Source organism: Diorhabda carinulata, chromosome 6, assembly GCF_026250575.1.
Source record: "Diorhabda carinulata isolate Delta chromosome 6, icDioCari1.1, whole genome shotgun sequence".
In the NCBI taxonomy this organism is placed as follows: Eukaryota; Metazoa; Arthropoda; class Insecta; order Coleoptera; family Chrysomelidae; genus Diorhabda; species Diorhabda carinulata.
The window spans coordinates 13,125,496-13,142,459 of record NC_079465.1 but is presented as its reverse complement, the minus strand read 5'-3'; the positions used below and the strand labels follow the sequence as shown (position 1 = coordinate 13,142,459).

At 33.6% G+C, this 16,964-nt stretch overlaps 1 protein-coding gene across 1 annotated transcript; it reads left to right on the top strand.

Annotated features, from left to right (window-relative positions):
• The first annotated feature begins 3,150 nt into the window (after positions 1–3,150).
• On the top strand, positions 3,151–4,566 carry LOC130895292 (tigger transposable element-derived protein 4-like). Its single transcript, XM_057802514.1, has one exon. The coding sequence runs from the start codon at positions 3,151–3,153 to the stop codon at positions 4,564–4,566; it is 1,416 nt and encodes a 471-aa protein (XP_057658497.1).
• Positions 4,567–16,964: the final 12,398 nt, after the last annotated feature.

The following is a 16,964-nucleotide window of genomic DNA, read 5'->3' as shown; positions in this document are numbered from 1 at the left end:
CGGTAAATGAAGAACATTCAGTCTCACGGGACAAAGAAATAAGAGAAATGTGTTGCTGATCACATTAGAAATACAATTCATATTCCACATCTAAAACAACAAAACAAAAAAGAAAAGCTCGTTTTTTTTGAAATATTTACTTATGATATAGGGATCCCTTTTTCTAAAACTAAATACTAAATCCCAAAAATAATTGCTACCCAAAAATACGTTTCCTATTCCTACTCAATAAATAGTCTTAATCTTAAATCATTTTTGTAGTCCGAATCGCACACTATTTACATATTTATTTGTTCACTATATAACTGCACGCTGTTTTTATGCACTGTAATAATCTTATTGTCTTTAAGGTTTCTTAGATCACAGTTCACATTGTCGCAGCTAACGATTGAGAATGGGCCTTTATAAAACCCAGGATCGAATTTTGACCTATTTTCGTTTGTTATCGTCACCAAATCCCCAGGGTTTAGGTTAAGATATTTTGAATTTTGATCGTACTCTATATTACGTTTCTCTTTTGCCCTAATTAGAAAATCTTTAGCTCTCTGATGAGAAATTTGTAAGCGGTGTCTAAGTTCTAAGTAGCAGTTGTCGGGGTTGTATAACGGGTCAATTTTGTCAGTCAGGGCGTTTGGCAGCTCAGCTCTCCTCCCGAAAACAAGTTAGAAGGGTGTATAGTCATGATATATACTGGGGGGTCGTATTGTAACAGAAACTATAAAATTGTATTCATTTGTCCCAGTCAGTGTGTGTATTGAAAACGTACATCCTAACATACTCGTTGAGTACCCGATGATTTCTTTCACAGCCACCTATACTCTGGGGATGGTACGCGGTTAAGAATTTTTGTTCGATATTAAGTACAGGGTGCGGCAGCATAACTTCCTTTTTTCAAAAGTTAATAAAACTTATTGTATGAATCAGAAAATTTTTATTCGTTTTTTATAATACAGGCACATACATAAAGTTTTGTTTTACTGAGTTTTGAAGATCAAATCAGTTAGGTGACGTCCCCCATTCTCCATACACTGAGTAAACCGATTTCTGGCGTTTGTCATGACTCTTGCCAGCATAGCAGGCGTTATGTTGGCAATTTCTTCCTGGATGTTCGTCTTCAAATCTTGTAGGGTCCTTGGACGGTTCACATACACACGGGATTTCAAAAAACCCCATAGGAAATAATCACAAGGGGTCAAATCGGGAGAGCGGGCTGGCCACTCCAAATCGCCCCTAATTGAGATAAGGCGCTCTGGGAAGTGTTCCCTCAAAACAGCCATCGATGTTCTTGAAGTGTGTGCCGTTGCTCCGTCTTGTTGGAACCAAGTGTCCCCTAAGTCCAACTCATCTAGCCGTGGGAAAAAAAATTCCTGTAACATGTTTACATACCGGTGCGAATTCACTGTCACTGTGACTTCATTTTCCTCAAAGAACCAGGGACCAATAATTCCACGTGAGTAAATTGCACACCACACTGTGACTTTAGGTGAATGCAAAGGCCGTTGATGCAATTGTCGAGGATTGGTATCAGCCCAGTAGCGCATGTTTTGTTTGTTTACGGATCCACACAAATGAAAATGGGCTTCATCACTAAAAAAAACAATAGCGTCCTCAGGAACGACTTCCAGAAAAACCTCACACGCGTTCCTCCGAGAATTGAAGTCACGTTCAGAAAGTTCCTGCACAATTCCCATCTTGTATGGATGAAAATGAAGATCATCATGAAGTATTCTCCTCACAGAACGATCGGAAAGTCCAAGGGCAGACGCATGTTTGCGCGCAGAACGCCGTGGTGATCGCAACACTGAAGTTCTAACTAACTCAATGTTCTCCGGTGATCTAATGGGCCGAGGGACTCCAGTTCTTCGTCTTGTCACACTTGCAGTTTGTCTGAACGTAGTGACCCACGTAACAATTGATTTCCGGTCCGGGACAGGGGCCAAGGGGGCTAAATTAAAGCGATTCCGAAAGGCACGCTGGGTTGCGATCACAGAACATCCGCTCGAAAAGTAAACCTCAACGGCAAACGCACGCTCCTCACTGTTCCAACGCATGATGGCGACTGAACTGTGCCGGGACAAAACTTTATAGTCCCCCCTCTCGAACGAGACCACTAGCACTCCGTTACGACATCTACCGACTAAATGGCGAACTTTTTAAAAAAGGAAGTTATGCTGCCGCACCCTGTAGTTTGCAAACTTCGTTTTTGTATTCCGTTCCCATATCAGTCCTTATCTCGCGCAAAGGACCGTAAATAAAAATCAAGTTTTCAACTATGGCCCTTGCGATAGTTAAGGCATCTTTATTGGGTGTTATGACAACATATTTTGTCAATTCGCATTGAGCTGTAACCGCGTAACAACTTCCGTCCGATGTCTTAGGAAATGGTCCTATGGTGTCTATACACGTAATATCGAATGGCCGTTGGGGCGTCGGTGTGAGTACCATCGGTCCCTATGGCCAATTTTACTTTTATTCATGTGACACTTTTGGCATGATTTGACATAGTTGGCTACGTCCTTAGACATATTTTTCCAACGAAACTTAGTTCTAATTTTCTTTAAGAGTCGCTTCTGCCCGCAATGACCACCAAGGAGTGGATTATCATGATACTCTGCGACAATTTTTTTTTCGGCTTTATTTGTGATAATTGTAGGTTCATCATATAGTACTACACTGGATATCGTTTATAACAACCTCGGTTATAACGACGTATCGGTTATAGCGACCATATTTTCCGGACCCGTGATTCTACAAGCCTTAGCAACGCATTTTTGATCGGAAATAACGACCTCGGTTATAACGACTGATCGGTTATAACAACTCATTTTGGTAAGACCCACCAAATTAAAAGATCGGTTTTAGCGACGCCGTTCCTGTAATTCATAAGGAGACATTGTCTACAAAAGCCTTTATTTTTCTAGGAAACCCCTTTTGATAGAAAATCAGGTTTTAAACTGGTGAGGACTTTTCTGGGTGTTTACCAGTAATTCATAAGGAGAAAATTGCGTACAAAAATCCCTAATTTTTCTAGGAAACCTTTTTCGATCGGGTTTTGAAGTGGTGGGGACTTTTCTGACTGTTCACTCTTTGCTTATGTAGTTTAACTTTAACATTCAAAGGTGCAACTCTGTGTGGTAACTTGTGAACATCATGTTTAAAAGAAAAACTTTTACGTTGGAGGAGAAATACCTCATTTGCTGCCGTCTAGAGAATGGAGAAACGAACGTCAGCCTAGCAAAAGAATTAGAGGTGAGTCACTCTACAATATCATCCATTTGGAAAAAAAGAGATGAGATAAAAGACATTGTTCAAAAAGGGGATTCATTAAAAAAAAAGAAACTCCGTAATTCCACTAACGAGAATGTGGATCAGTTACTTTTGAAATGGTTCAAAATCCAACGCAGTCGTAATATTCCGATCTCTGGCCCAATTCTGCTAGCAAAAGCGAATGATTTTTTAAAATCTATCCCCCGTAGTTCCAGGGAATCGGAAGAAATTATTTCCAGAAGTTGGGTCCAACGGTTTTGCGTTAGGCATGCCATTGTTTTTAAAAAACTTAGTGGGGAAGCCGCGGGAGTCCCATCGGCAACATCTGATGATTGGCTATCCAAAGTTTGGCCTACTATTCGAGAAGGTTACAGTGATAGTGACGTATTCAACGCTGATGAGACAGGTTTATTTTATAAACTTACGCCTGACCGTACCCTTCACTTCAAAGGAGAAAAATGTTCAAACGGGAAACTTTCGAAAGAAAGGATAACTGTTTTAGTTGCTGCAAACATGAGTGGATCAGAAAAACGTAAGCTTTTCGTGATAGGAAAGTCTAAGAACCCGCGTTGCTTCAAAAATGTAAAAAATTTGCCAGTCGATTATTACAATAACCAAAAAGCCTGGATGACAACCGATCTGTTCAATAAATTCCTTTTAGACTGGGACAAGGAATTGAAGAAAAAGCGCAGAAAGATTTTGCTACTCATCGATAATTGCCCTTCTCATATTAATTTGAGAGATTTTGAATTTATAAAGGTTGTATTTTTACCACCTAACACAACGTCCGTTCTCCAGCCAATGGACCAAGGGATAATACAGAAGATTAAAACCAATTTCAGAAAGCAGCTTGTTTTACGGTTTCTTCAAGATGTGGAGGAAAATCGGGAAACAAAAATTAGCATCCTTGATGCTATTATAATGGTCCACCAAGCTTGGGAAGATGTACCTGCGACAACAATCACAAATTGTTTCAAACATTCTGGTGTGCTGGGAAATCAAAATGAGGAACAACCGTCAGAACCAGCCGAAACTAACGCACTGGATGAACCTGAGTTTTTGCCGTGGTCCGAATCCTTAGAACTGCCAACCTTAATAAATAAAGATGTCTTAGCAGACTATGCAAAAATTGACGAGGGTCTCCACACGGAACAAGATATTAGTGATGAGGACCTTATCAATAAACTTGACGCCGATATTGAAACCGACAATGGAGAAGAGGATGAAGAAGAACAACTTGACACCGTTAACCGACGCATTGAGGGCGGCATAACTTTTGAAGAAATTTGTGATGTGTGACAATCAATTTTGTACTCAGAATATAAAATCTGGACTTGATGAAATCGAAAAAAAAATTTCGCGCGAGTTTTATCTAAAAAAATGTAAAAAACAAAAAGTTATTACCGATTACTTTTCAGCTCGAAATTGATTTTCCTTTTATTTATGTTAATTATTTTAAAAAATTAAGTTTTATATCATTATCAATAAAAAATTCTATTATTATTATGTTGACAATGTGTAATTGATTTAACAAAATTCCTATTTCACATTTGCTTAATGTAGATGTCATGATCGGTTATAACGACGATCGGCTATAGCGACCAAATGTGCCTGGTCCATTGAAGGTCGTTATAAACGATATCCAGTGTATATTTAAATTTTTTAACATAGTTTCGCCCTTTTCTTTAAAATCATTAATTGTGCTCATAGTAAATATAGGATCCTTAATTTTTAATTTTAATTTCTTAATGTTATTTTTGCTAGCTAGAATTTCAAGCTGAGAAAACAATTTCCCTAAAGAAAAGTTGTCGTTAGCAAAATGTATTGTTTCTATAGCACTGATTTGGTCCTTTTGGCCCAGAATTACTCTAAGATAATCTGGCTTAACAGTAAATTTTAAATAAGGGATATTAATCGTTATAAAATTGTCGGTGGTTTGAAACACTTTTGGTCTATTATTTTGTGGGCTAGTTTTTTCGGCAATTGTCGAATTTGTATCTGGAGTACGCTTTGTCATTGAACGAGTTATAGCGAAAATTTTTGTAGATGTGGCAGAGATGTTTTTAAGATCTTCGACGCGAATACGAGACAAGGCATCTGCGCCTTCGTTATCCTTACCTTTAATGTATTCTACCTCAAAGTCGTACTCTTCTAAGTCTAGACGCATACGTGTTAATTTGGAAGAGGGATCTTTCATAGTAAATAAATAAACGAGTAGTTTATGGTCAGATCTTACTAAAAATTTATAGCCAAAAAGATAGGGCCTAAAATACTTAATTGCCCAGTGTATAGCAGCCAATTCTTTCTCAATTGTGGCCTTGTAAATTTCGCCTTTTGTAAAAGACCTCGATGCATAGGCGATTGGTAGTTCGACTCCATTAAAAATTTATGAAGAATAGCTCCACAGGCCTGTTTGGAGGCATCCGTGGTTAAGATAATAAATTGTTCTCCAAAGTCGGGGTATTGCAGAATTTGAGGTTTTAAAAGGTAACTTTTTAGCTTTAAAAAGGAGTTTAGGCACTCTTCGGTCCAAACAAATTTCGAATTCTTTTTTGTTAATTTGTTAAGTGGAACTGCTAACTCGGCAAAATTTTTAATAAAGCGATGATAATAATTTAAGAAGGCAATGAACCTTTTGACCTCACCGGCGTTTGTAGGTACTGGGTATTTGTTTATAATTTCGAATTTTGACTTGCCAGGTAAAATTCCATCGCTTGTAATAGTATGACTAGATAAGAAACATTATTTTGAAAGAATTTACATTTGTTTGGGTTTAGCTTAAGACAATATTTTCTGCATAAATAAAAACATTTTTTAAGTTACTAAGGTGATGACTTTTAGAACAGCCAATTACAATGAGGTCATCCATGTAAAGAAAGGCTTTCTCTGGGGTTATTCCCGAAAATGCTATACTCATCATACGAGCAAATGAGTTGGGAGACCGAAAGCTAACCTGGTAAATCTGAATGATCCCGCATTTGTACTAAATGAAGTGATGTCGCGAGAATTTTCTTGTATTGGAACTTGATGAAAACCAGCTTTTAAGTCTGAAGTGCTGAAATATTTTGCCCTTCTTAACTCATCTATCCTTGGTAAAGGAAACTTATCAGCCACTAATTTTTTATTGAGCAACCTGTAGTCCACAACTAGTCGCCATTTTTTATCTCCGTTATCAGATCTTTTGGGCACTAGTAAAATGGGACTATTGTAATTGGAAATAGAGGGTTCGATAATCGAGTCTTAACATTTTTGATATTTGTTTATTTACCTCTGAAATTTGAGAGTGAGGCATTCTATAATTTTTAACATAAACTGGACTTTGGTCAGTTAATTTAAATTGCTGTTTATAAAAATTATTAATTGTTAGACTATCATTCTCCAAACAAAAAATATCGTTATATTCCTGACAAAGATTTACCGTTTCGGCTTTTGCAAAGTCAGGGATTTGCACAATGTAATTCCTTCAATAATAACTTATTAAGCTGGTCATCGGCACACTTCTGTGATACATGTAATATGTTAAAATTTTGCAGATTTTCAGTTTCAATTTTAAAGTTTTTAATTGTCACAATTTCCAATGTCGTATTTAAGACTTTAACAAATGGGCTGTTCGGGGACGCAATACTGCTGGCTATAAAAACTCCTGGGGTCAATTATTGGTTTGAGATAACTACGTCCGATTTTGGATTACATAATTGCTCTGCTTTTCTTATAACTTTGCAACGAGGTGGAATAATAAGAGTATCGTCATATGGGCTATTAAAAATTGGCAAAATTATTTGGTTATTATGAATTTGCACCGAAATAGACCAATTTTCGTAATCTAGTATACATTTATATTTAGTAATGAAGTCCCTTCCTAGTATACTATCTACAGGGATTGGAAAATCATTTTCAACTACATGAAAAATATGATATACCGAGAAGCCGTTAAGAAAAACTTTTGTACTGGTGGATGTAATGGAACTTGTATAGTATATAGTATATATAACTTTTTATTCGGATGTTATTTGTCCTATTGACTATTTGCTCAGGTTTAATTTTGTCTCTTTTGAAGATAGATATGTCCGCCCCTGTGTCAACAAGCAAAGTAACATCACGGTTACCTATCATTTGGGTTTTAATAACTACGAAATTAGAAAGTGAAAGGTCCACGTTAAATATATTTACTGATTCCCCAAGGGACCCTGTTGGAGAAACTCTATGTTTTCCTGCTGAAACCTAGAGCCGTCAGGTTCTCCTTCATATGCTCTAATATATTTACCGCCTGTTTCTCTCGCTTTAGAATAACTGCGGTTAAATCTATTACTATTACTCCTAAAGTTTCTGATATATTGGTATTGGTTGTTGTTAGTATAAGATTGATGGTGAGATTGTCTATTTTGATGGCCACGAAAACAACTATTATGCGAAACCCTTGAACTCCTACGATTATTGTTATAGTGTCCTGAAAACTGACCCCTAAAATTTTGCCGTTCCATGTATAGAACACTAGCGTTATCTTGAATATCTATTCCTACGAATTTAGTACTTCGCAAGTGCCTGCTTCCATTATTAATTTGACTTTTTCGGACCTAGTATTAGATTTAATAGCTTCGACTACCGCATCAGTGCAATATATTTCTGCTGTATCAGCGGGTACTCCTTCACTAATGTAAACTCTTCTTAAACTACCCATCAAGATTTAAATTTTTTCGGCGTATTTAACATTATCTTTATTTGTTTGTTTTAGGTTAAGAAGTTTAGAGATAACTGATTTCGAGTTTTCGGTTTTTATATTGTCTTTAAGTTTTTGTATAATTTGGGTTAAGGTCGCGTCGTTGTCGGTAATTAAGTCTCTAGCTCTACCGCTAAGTTTTGTTTTGACGTAAGCCACTGCATTTACCTCGTGACCTGTCGAATTTGCATTGAGCAGTGATAGAGCATCTAAAAATGTCTGTGGCTTGTCTGCACTTCCGTCAAATTCATTCGATACTAGTTTACTAGCTAAGTTAAAAAATCGATAATTGAAGTAGACATTTTTAAGTCTCTGTCAGGTGTCAAGTCTTGATCTGAGTCAAATTCAATAGTTTCGTCTTTTATTTCAGGGTTTATTCAAGGCAAGAGCTAGGGATTTTATAATTTATACGTAAAACTTGAAATGATCTAACTACCCTATCTCTAACGGTTGTAAATAGTTTCAATACTAACAGTTTTTGTTTATCATCCAATGACGGGAATATTTTCTTTACTATCTCAATGAATGTATTATAGTTATAAATTAAATTTTGTAAAACTTCGTTTCTTACTCTACTTGATTTGGGGACTAATGTCTTTAAAATTCTCTTAGATTCATTAATTATGATTGTTTTTATATCGGATAACCTTGTATAAGACCGACTCACAATCAGAAGGCATAAATTAAAATAATTATATAAATACTACTAAAGCCCAAAAAAATAACCTAGCACTACTAACAAACGTAACTAATTTTTAAAAGATTTTATATCATAAATTTTAATTAATTATATATAGTCTATATTTGTTCAAAAAGAATTCTGAAATGTGATAAATTGTCCATCCGTCAACGTTCCATAAAAAATACTAGAATCACATACCAGTTCCAGCTTTGCGCTGTGTACCATCTCTTTTTTTTGCCTGGGATTATTACCTAAGTATACTACTACTCCTTATACGATGTATTGCCACCCCGGTTGCTATTGGTCCACACTCTCCATCTGACACTTCCGTTAAACATCAGCGGTAGTGGCCTGTGATCTTAAAACCATAGTTCGCGAAATGTCTCGTTTTAAACCTCTGCGGTAACCCTTTCTAAGCTGTAGTCCTACTATAACTAGCAAACTAAACGTAATAACGTACATATAAGCACCCTTATGTCGGAGGGCATTTGCAAAAGGTCATCTTCCACAATGAAGTTAGAATTGACTACACCGCTGCTCGCAACTTCACTTTCTTTAGAGTTTTGAGTACCCAATTCGAATTGGAAAAAAGTCACTTAAGTTCACTTTTAACTTTCATCTGAGAACTTTCCCGAACGCGCGTACACTACGAGCATCTCAAACGCGTTGGATCCTGGAATCTTCTGGCAGGTTCGCCAAGTAATGTTGAGCCATAACGAGGGGTAGAAATTAGCAGCAATTGAACTTCACCATTTTTTTGTTGTTTTTTTAAATAATTAACTTATACTCTTTCTTCTTATACACTTTTTATTTATCAACTCCATGTACAATACAAATCATATTAATATATCATCTTAACCTTAATGATGAATCATTCTCGATAATTCTCTATGATTCTCACTAACTGACTTCTTCTTTTTTTTTTTTTTTATTTTCATATATCTTAACAGTAGGCCAGAAAGTAAAAAAACTAATACCTATATTATTAAACACAAACCAGAAAAGTATTATTTTTTAACACCCTCTCTTAATACTTTTCTATGAAATTTCAAATATTATATTTTGATTTTTCTTTTATTAACATTAATAATAAACAAAATATCTTAACATAAATTTAAATAATCTCTATTCTTATAAAACTGTCTTTTGTGGAGCCCCTTTGTTAAAATGTCTGCTACTTGATTTTTAGTTCCAATAAAAGTTAATTCCATTTTCTTTGTATTTAAAATGTCACACACAAAGTTGTATTTTATATCTATATGTTTTACACGTTTGTTATTTTCGGGATTTTTTATCAAAGCTATACATCCTTGATTGTCCTCATATATTTTAAAATTTTGAATATTGACTTTCATATCAAACAATAATTTCTTAAACCATAAGCAATCTTGTACTGCGGAACATAATGCCACTAACTCAGCTTCTGAGCTTGAAAGAGTCACACAATTTTGTTTTCTTGTTACCCACATCACTATATTACCAAATAATTTAATTAAATATCCTGACACTGATTTTCTATCTACCACTTCACTTCCCCAGTCAGAATCCACATAACACTCAAACAAACTTTCATTATTTTTTCTTTCAAATTTTAAATGCATATCAACTGTTCCTTTTAAATATCTTAAAATTCTTTTTAATCCTGTCCACACCAAACTATTATTTTTATCTTGAAATCTACTTAAATAATTTACTGAGTAACTGATATCTGGTCTTGTTCCAAGCATCAGATACATTAAACATCCAATTAATTGTCTTACTGGTAGTGTGCATTCATCATCTTTATTTTCAAAAATATTAAACTTTGGATCTATAGGTGTTGCTGTGGGATTGCAATTATCAAAATTAAATCTTTCTAATATTCCAAGTAAATATCTTCTTTGACTTAATTCCAAGATTCCTTCTTCTTTAATATAATTTACTTCAAGTCCTAGAAAATTCTTTAAATCTCCTTTATCTTTTATATCAAAACATCTCATTAAATCATTTTTACAAATTTCAATTTTATTTAATTTTTGCCCTGCTAATATGATATCATCCACATAGAGTAATAAATACATAATTTGTTTATCTTCATCAACTTTTGTATATAGACAATAATCAGTTTCTGATCTTGTAAAACCTAAATTTAATAAATATGTATTTATTTTTATGTTCCAGCATTTTGCAGCTTGTTTTAAGCCATAAAGAGCTTTATTCAATTTTAAAACACATCCTGGTTTACAATTTACCCTCTCTGGCGCATAAACATATATTTCTTCTTTTAAATCTCCATTTAGAAATGCCGTTTTCACATCAAGTTGTTTTATATAATATCCATATTGATTGCTCACTGTTAGAAGAGTCCTTATTGTTGTCATTTTTGCCACAGGTGAATATATATCATCATAATCATAAGTATTTCTCTGTCCACATCCTCGTACAACTAATCTCGCTTTGTATCTGTCTTCCATTATTGTTTCTAATGGTTTCTTAGCAAATACCCATTTAGCTGTCAAAATTTCTGCTTTTTCCGGTTTCTCTACTTCATTCCATGTCTCATTTTTCTCAATTGAATCAATTTCCCTTTTCATAGCCTGTATCCACATATTTTTGTCACTTCTATTATCTATTTCCTCCACTGTCTCTGGTACTTTTTCTACAAATGATACTGCATCAAATGCCATATATAATTCATAATCATTATATTTTTCTGGAATTTTGACTTTCCTTTTTATTCTTTCAAAATTTTTTCTTTTATGAGCTTCATCATTACTCTCATCTTCTTCGGATTCTATTTCAACGTTTTCTTCTAAACTGTTTTGTTCTCTATTATTTATTTCAATACTTGCTTTTTTTATTTTATAAATAAAATCAGTTTCATTAAATATAACATCTCGTGCTACTATCACCTTTTTTTCTTTTATACTCCACAATCTGTAACCTGTATTTGTATATCCTATAAAAATCATTTTTTCAGAAACTGGATCAAACTTTTCTCTAAATTGTTTTTGTATATGAGCATATGCTGTACATCCAAATATCTTAATATTTTTTATATCAGGTTTTTTACCATACCACAATTCTGCTGGTGTAACATTTTCTAAATGTTTGCTAGGGCTACGATTTAAAATATAAGCAGCTACTCTAATGCTCTCATTCCAAAATGGTTTTGGGAGGTTGGCTTCTTCTATCATTGTTCTTGCCTTTTCCAACAAACTTCTATTAAACCTCTCAGCCTTACCATTCTGCTGTGGCGTATATGGTATTGTATAATCTAAAACAGTTCCATTTGATTTACATAAATCTTTTATATCTTTGGAAATATACTCCCCTCCATTGTCACATCTTAGCACTGCCAATTTTATGTTAAATTTTGATTGTACCATATTTACATATTCTTCAAAACACTTAAACACCTCATCTTTACCTTTTATGATATACACTGTACAAAAATTAGAAAAATCATCCACAAATGTAACAAAATATTTACCCCCATCGTGACTTAGTGGCGTTACTGGTCCAACAACATCAGTATGAACAATCTCTAATAATCTTTTTGCATGTGATCTTGTTTCAAATCTAAGTTTTGTCATTTTACCTTTTACACAGGCTTCACAAAAATCAATTTTATTTACATTTACATTTTCCAAACCTTTTACCATTCTTTTATTAACTAATAACTTTAAATTTGCATTACACATATGCCCTAATCTTTTATGCCACATCATTGATTCATTGTCATCATTTTCAATCATAAAACATCGATTTTCTATCTTATACTCAAAAATAATCTCATAAAGCCTGTTTCTAAATCCTACTCCTATCAATTTATTTTCATTATATAAACTAACCTGACCACCCTCAAAAACTACAGATACATTAGACATTTCTAATCTTTTTACTGATAATAAATTCTTCCTTAAATTTGGAACGTAGAAAACATTTTTTATTATGCATTCAATGATCTTTCCATTTATTTTACTCAAAACTTTAATATTTCCAATACCTATTGCCCTCAAATATTCATTATTCTTTGCTACTGCTATGTTAATTGGTGTTTTTAATTCTAAATATTCATAAAAATATTTGTTATTATTTACTAAATGATCTGTACAGCCTGAATCTATATAGAATGAGATATTATCGTTACTTACAATCTTACTTTCATTACCATCCATCAAAAAACATATTCCATCTTGCTCTTCCTGATCTTCGGAACTTTGTTTCTTGTTCACCTCTACATGATTTCCCTGATTTCTGTAGTTTGTATGATAACTTCTACTTCGAGTGAAACCTCTACTTGGAGTTGCATATCCTCGAAAACCTCCTCTACTATAACCACCTCTATAATTTCCTCTGAAACTACCTCTTGTAAAACCACCTTGCACAACTCTTGAATTTGATTGCCCTGGTACACTTTCTTTACAGTCTTTTTGCATATGTCCTTCCTTGTGACACCGGAAACACTATTTTTCTAGTATTTGTAGTATTAAATACTGCTGATTTTTGTTCATAAGTTGATTGTTCAGATTTTAATGCTTTTCTTCTTTCTACTTCACTTCTAAATTTTCTTTTGACGAAATCTATTGTTAACACTTTAGGATCCATATTCTCTAATATTGTTATAACTGTTTCAAAACTTGGAGGCATCCCCATCATTAACATACATACAATGTCCTCATCACTCATAACAGCTCCTGTAGCTCTTATCTTCCTAACAAGATCATCAAATTCTGTCAAATAACCTTCCAAATCTTCATTCTCTTTTAATTTTAATGACATTAACATTCTTCTTAGCATCATTTGCCCGGGTAATCCTTTTTTTGCATAAATATCTCCTAAAGCTTGCCACATACCATAGGCTGTATTTTTCTCCGTTACAAATTCTAATTGCTTATCATCCAAACATTGTATTATCAATGACTTACATAACTTATCTTTTTTCATAGCTTCCTTTTTGTCTTTTTCCACTGTATAATCTGATCCCACAAATTCTTTTTCTATCCTTTCTGCCACATCTTTTTCTTCTAGTAATATTTTCACTCTAAATTTCCATGAGTAATAATTTTCACCATTCAATAGTTCTATGTTATAAATATTTTTTATTTGTGAATTAGCCATTTTCTTTATATTTTAATTATCCACAGAATCACCTGGGCCCATAACCTGTTGTTTTTTTAAATAATTAACTTATACTCTTTCTTCTTATACACTTTTTATTTATCAACTCCATGTACAATACAAATCATATTAATATATCATCTTAACCTTAATGATGAATCATTCTCGATAATTCTCTATGATTCTCACTAACTGACTTCTTCTTTTTTTTTTTTTTTATTTTCATATATCTTAACAGTAGGCCAGAAAGTAAAAAAACTAATACCTATATTATTAAACACAAACCAGAAAAGTATTATTTTTTAACATTTTTCACCATTATTGTCTTAATAGTTTGGAATTACCTTTTTAGAATGAATGATGACACATAATATTGGTTCATAATTACGATATAGTTTACCTACGTAGATAGTAAATTGCAATATCACCTAAACATAGGTGACCTGGTTATAAATAATTAACAGTAACGGTGTATACATAGATAGAGATATAAAAGAATGAAATAATTGACTTAAAGGGCACCACACAATCCTCTTTTTCCTGCCTCTCTTGCAATTTTTTCTAATGTGTTCTCAAGACTCATTCGGTCACTTGCTAATAGAGTTAAATTTAACTGCAATGTTAAACAATACCGCTGAAAGTCCGTCACCCTGCTTTATCTCAACATTTATTTCAAATTCCTCAGATGGTCCGTTTTTGTTATTACCCATACCCTTGGTAGTTTTTCCATGTCCTTATGATCGTCCTCCTTTTCAGACTCTCGAATGCTTGTTTGAAGTCGATGAAAAGCATTTGCATAATAATGCTGCGCTCATAGCTTTTTTCGATCACTTGTTTTATAGTATGCATGGCATCCACTGTTTATTTTCCTTGTCTAAAACATTTTGATATTCCCCTATTTCTGGTTCCACTACTTTTTTCAATCTTTCATTTAGTAATGTTGTTAGTATTTTGTATACGGTATTGAGCAAACTTATACCTTTATAATTACTATATATATTGGAATGTCCGTCATTCTCATTATTTTGCTGATCATAAAACCTGTACCGTTTCTTCCTTGTTTATTTTCCTCGACATAAAATAGAGTATATTTCTTCTTATTTATTTGTCGTTTTCCCTTTCATCGTATTTCTCGAAGTGCCAATATGTCTATTTTGTATTCCTTACGTTTGCAATTTCTTCCATTTTTCCCATTGCCAGTATTGTTATATTTGAGCGTTGCATTGGCTAATTTTACCTTAGGTAACAACTTTTTTCTTTCTATTTGTACTTTTCTTGAATAGTCTCCATTAATCCATATATTGGAATCTTTCAGTTTTTTAGCTAGCTTCATTTCTAGTTTTTTGTCCCATTTTTTGATTTTAACTATAATTGTTCTCTTTTTGTTGTTCTGAATGCTCCCAAATCAGCTACCAGGTCGGCATCTACTTCTTTTTTTCCCATTATTAATTGGATCTTTTCCTTTATTTTTTGTTGACTTTCCCTATCTTCGATTCCTTGAATTATTATATTATTGAGCCTTAGTTCTCTTTCTACATTTTCCCATCTTTTTTCTTGTTATTGTAGCTTCTTGTCGGCTATTATTCGATCAAGTCTTTAATTTTCTTGTTTTAATTCATCTATAATATATGCATTTCTGTCTATTTTTATTTTTTTTCTTAACGTACCTTAACGAGTTCTGCGTTTTGAACAGTTCCTCAGTTCAACCTCCAATACTTACCCGGGCTGGCAAAACTCATCTAGCTACGTTATTGTGGCTTAATTTTACAATTCTAATTGGATTTAGGTCGGGTCTGTATTTTTATCAGTTTGGGTTTCTATTTTCATTTATTTTTAAACGATATTTGTTTATCGCTTTTTTTGTTGATATTTATCACTATTTGGATTATTGATATTGATAATTTTAGTTACATGTAGAAAATTCTTGAAGGACATTTTATAAAACGCAATTGTATTAAATATCATAAACACTTCAGCAGCATTTATTTTATTATAAATCTGTACCTCGGAGGGATACAACACTATGTCCATTTTCATAACTTTTTAGGAGAGGAGTTTTAAACTTTTTTTCAACAAAAAGTGTTATTGGCACAGCTATTTATCGAGATGTTGAAACAATATTTTACCAGAACATTCTATTTATTGTTATTTACATCATGCAGTTGTTATAAAATAAAATAAAAACCTTTTTTACGGTTTTTTTTTACTTTTTAATGGACATGGTGTTGTATCCCTCTAATAAAGTTATTGTACTATAAGACCTAATGTGGGATATTCAATAACAAACACAATACTATTTGACTTAGAAAATGTATTTTACTATTTTTTATAATTCTCTTTACAAATACAAATAATACATCTATGTATTCAACTAAAATGGTATTTTAGATGCAAAAAACTCAGTCATCATCAGGTAAGTCTCCTTCAGGGTACTCACTACTGGTATTACTAGTATGCTTTAAGTTTTTATAAAAGTCATGGCAAACTGTAGGAACATATGGTAGTAATGCCAATAGATCATTATACTTTTGTTGTGATATTGGTATTGGACTTGGTGTTACCAGTTGCAAATCGTTTGGTAATGTAAGGTGTCGCCTTCGAAACCTAACAAGGTCAATCTCCTGGTTTTCATCAGCGAAATTACTTTTCAAAAACAGAGTTCCCATGCTGTTCTGTTTTACTTGCAGTTGAACACAGGTTGACAGAAGAACTTGTTCTTTGTTGACATCTTTTTTTCTATTAATAAAGGGTGGATTTTCACATGTTTTGACATCGTACAAAGACCTAAAATTTTTAAAATCTTCCAGTTCCATATTATGCACAGTATATTTCATTGAAGTATGTCTGACTAACTGCTGCCAATCCCAGGGCGTTAGAATTGTCATGTTGTTAAGTTTTTTTCTCTTCCGCTCTATCAGTGCATGGACAGTATCCGCCTCCATATGCGTGTGGCCCTTTAGTAGAAACTTTTGAGTGATGATTTTTACTTGAGGATATACTTATTGAGTATCCAAAAGAAACACATAATAAGGGTAATATTCTTATTCTGGCCGTAACAATTATCCTACCACAGAATGATTTCTTCAATGTCACTGCCAGGAATGTCGGTATCTGCCCATTTCAGTAATGCAGATCCGATTTCATTTCCGCCACGAGCTCCTTTGGATTCGTCCCACATAATACAATGGACTGACG

Bases quoted from the DNA above. Each gene is read 5' to 3' on its own strand.
- LOC130895292 (XM_057802514.1), top strand. From the start codon at position 3,151: ATGTTTAAAAGAAAAACTTTTACGTTGGAGGAGAAATACCTCATTTGC.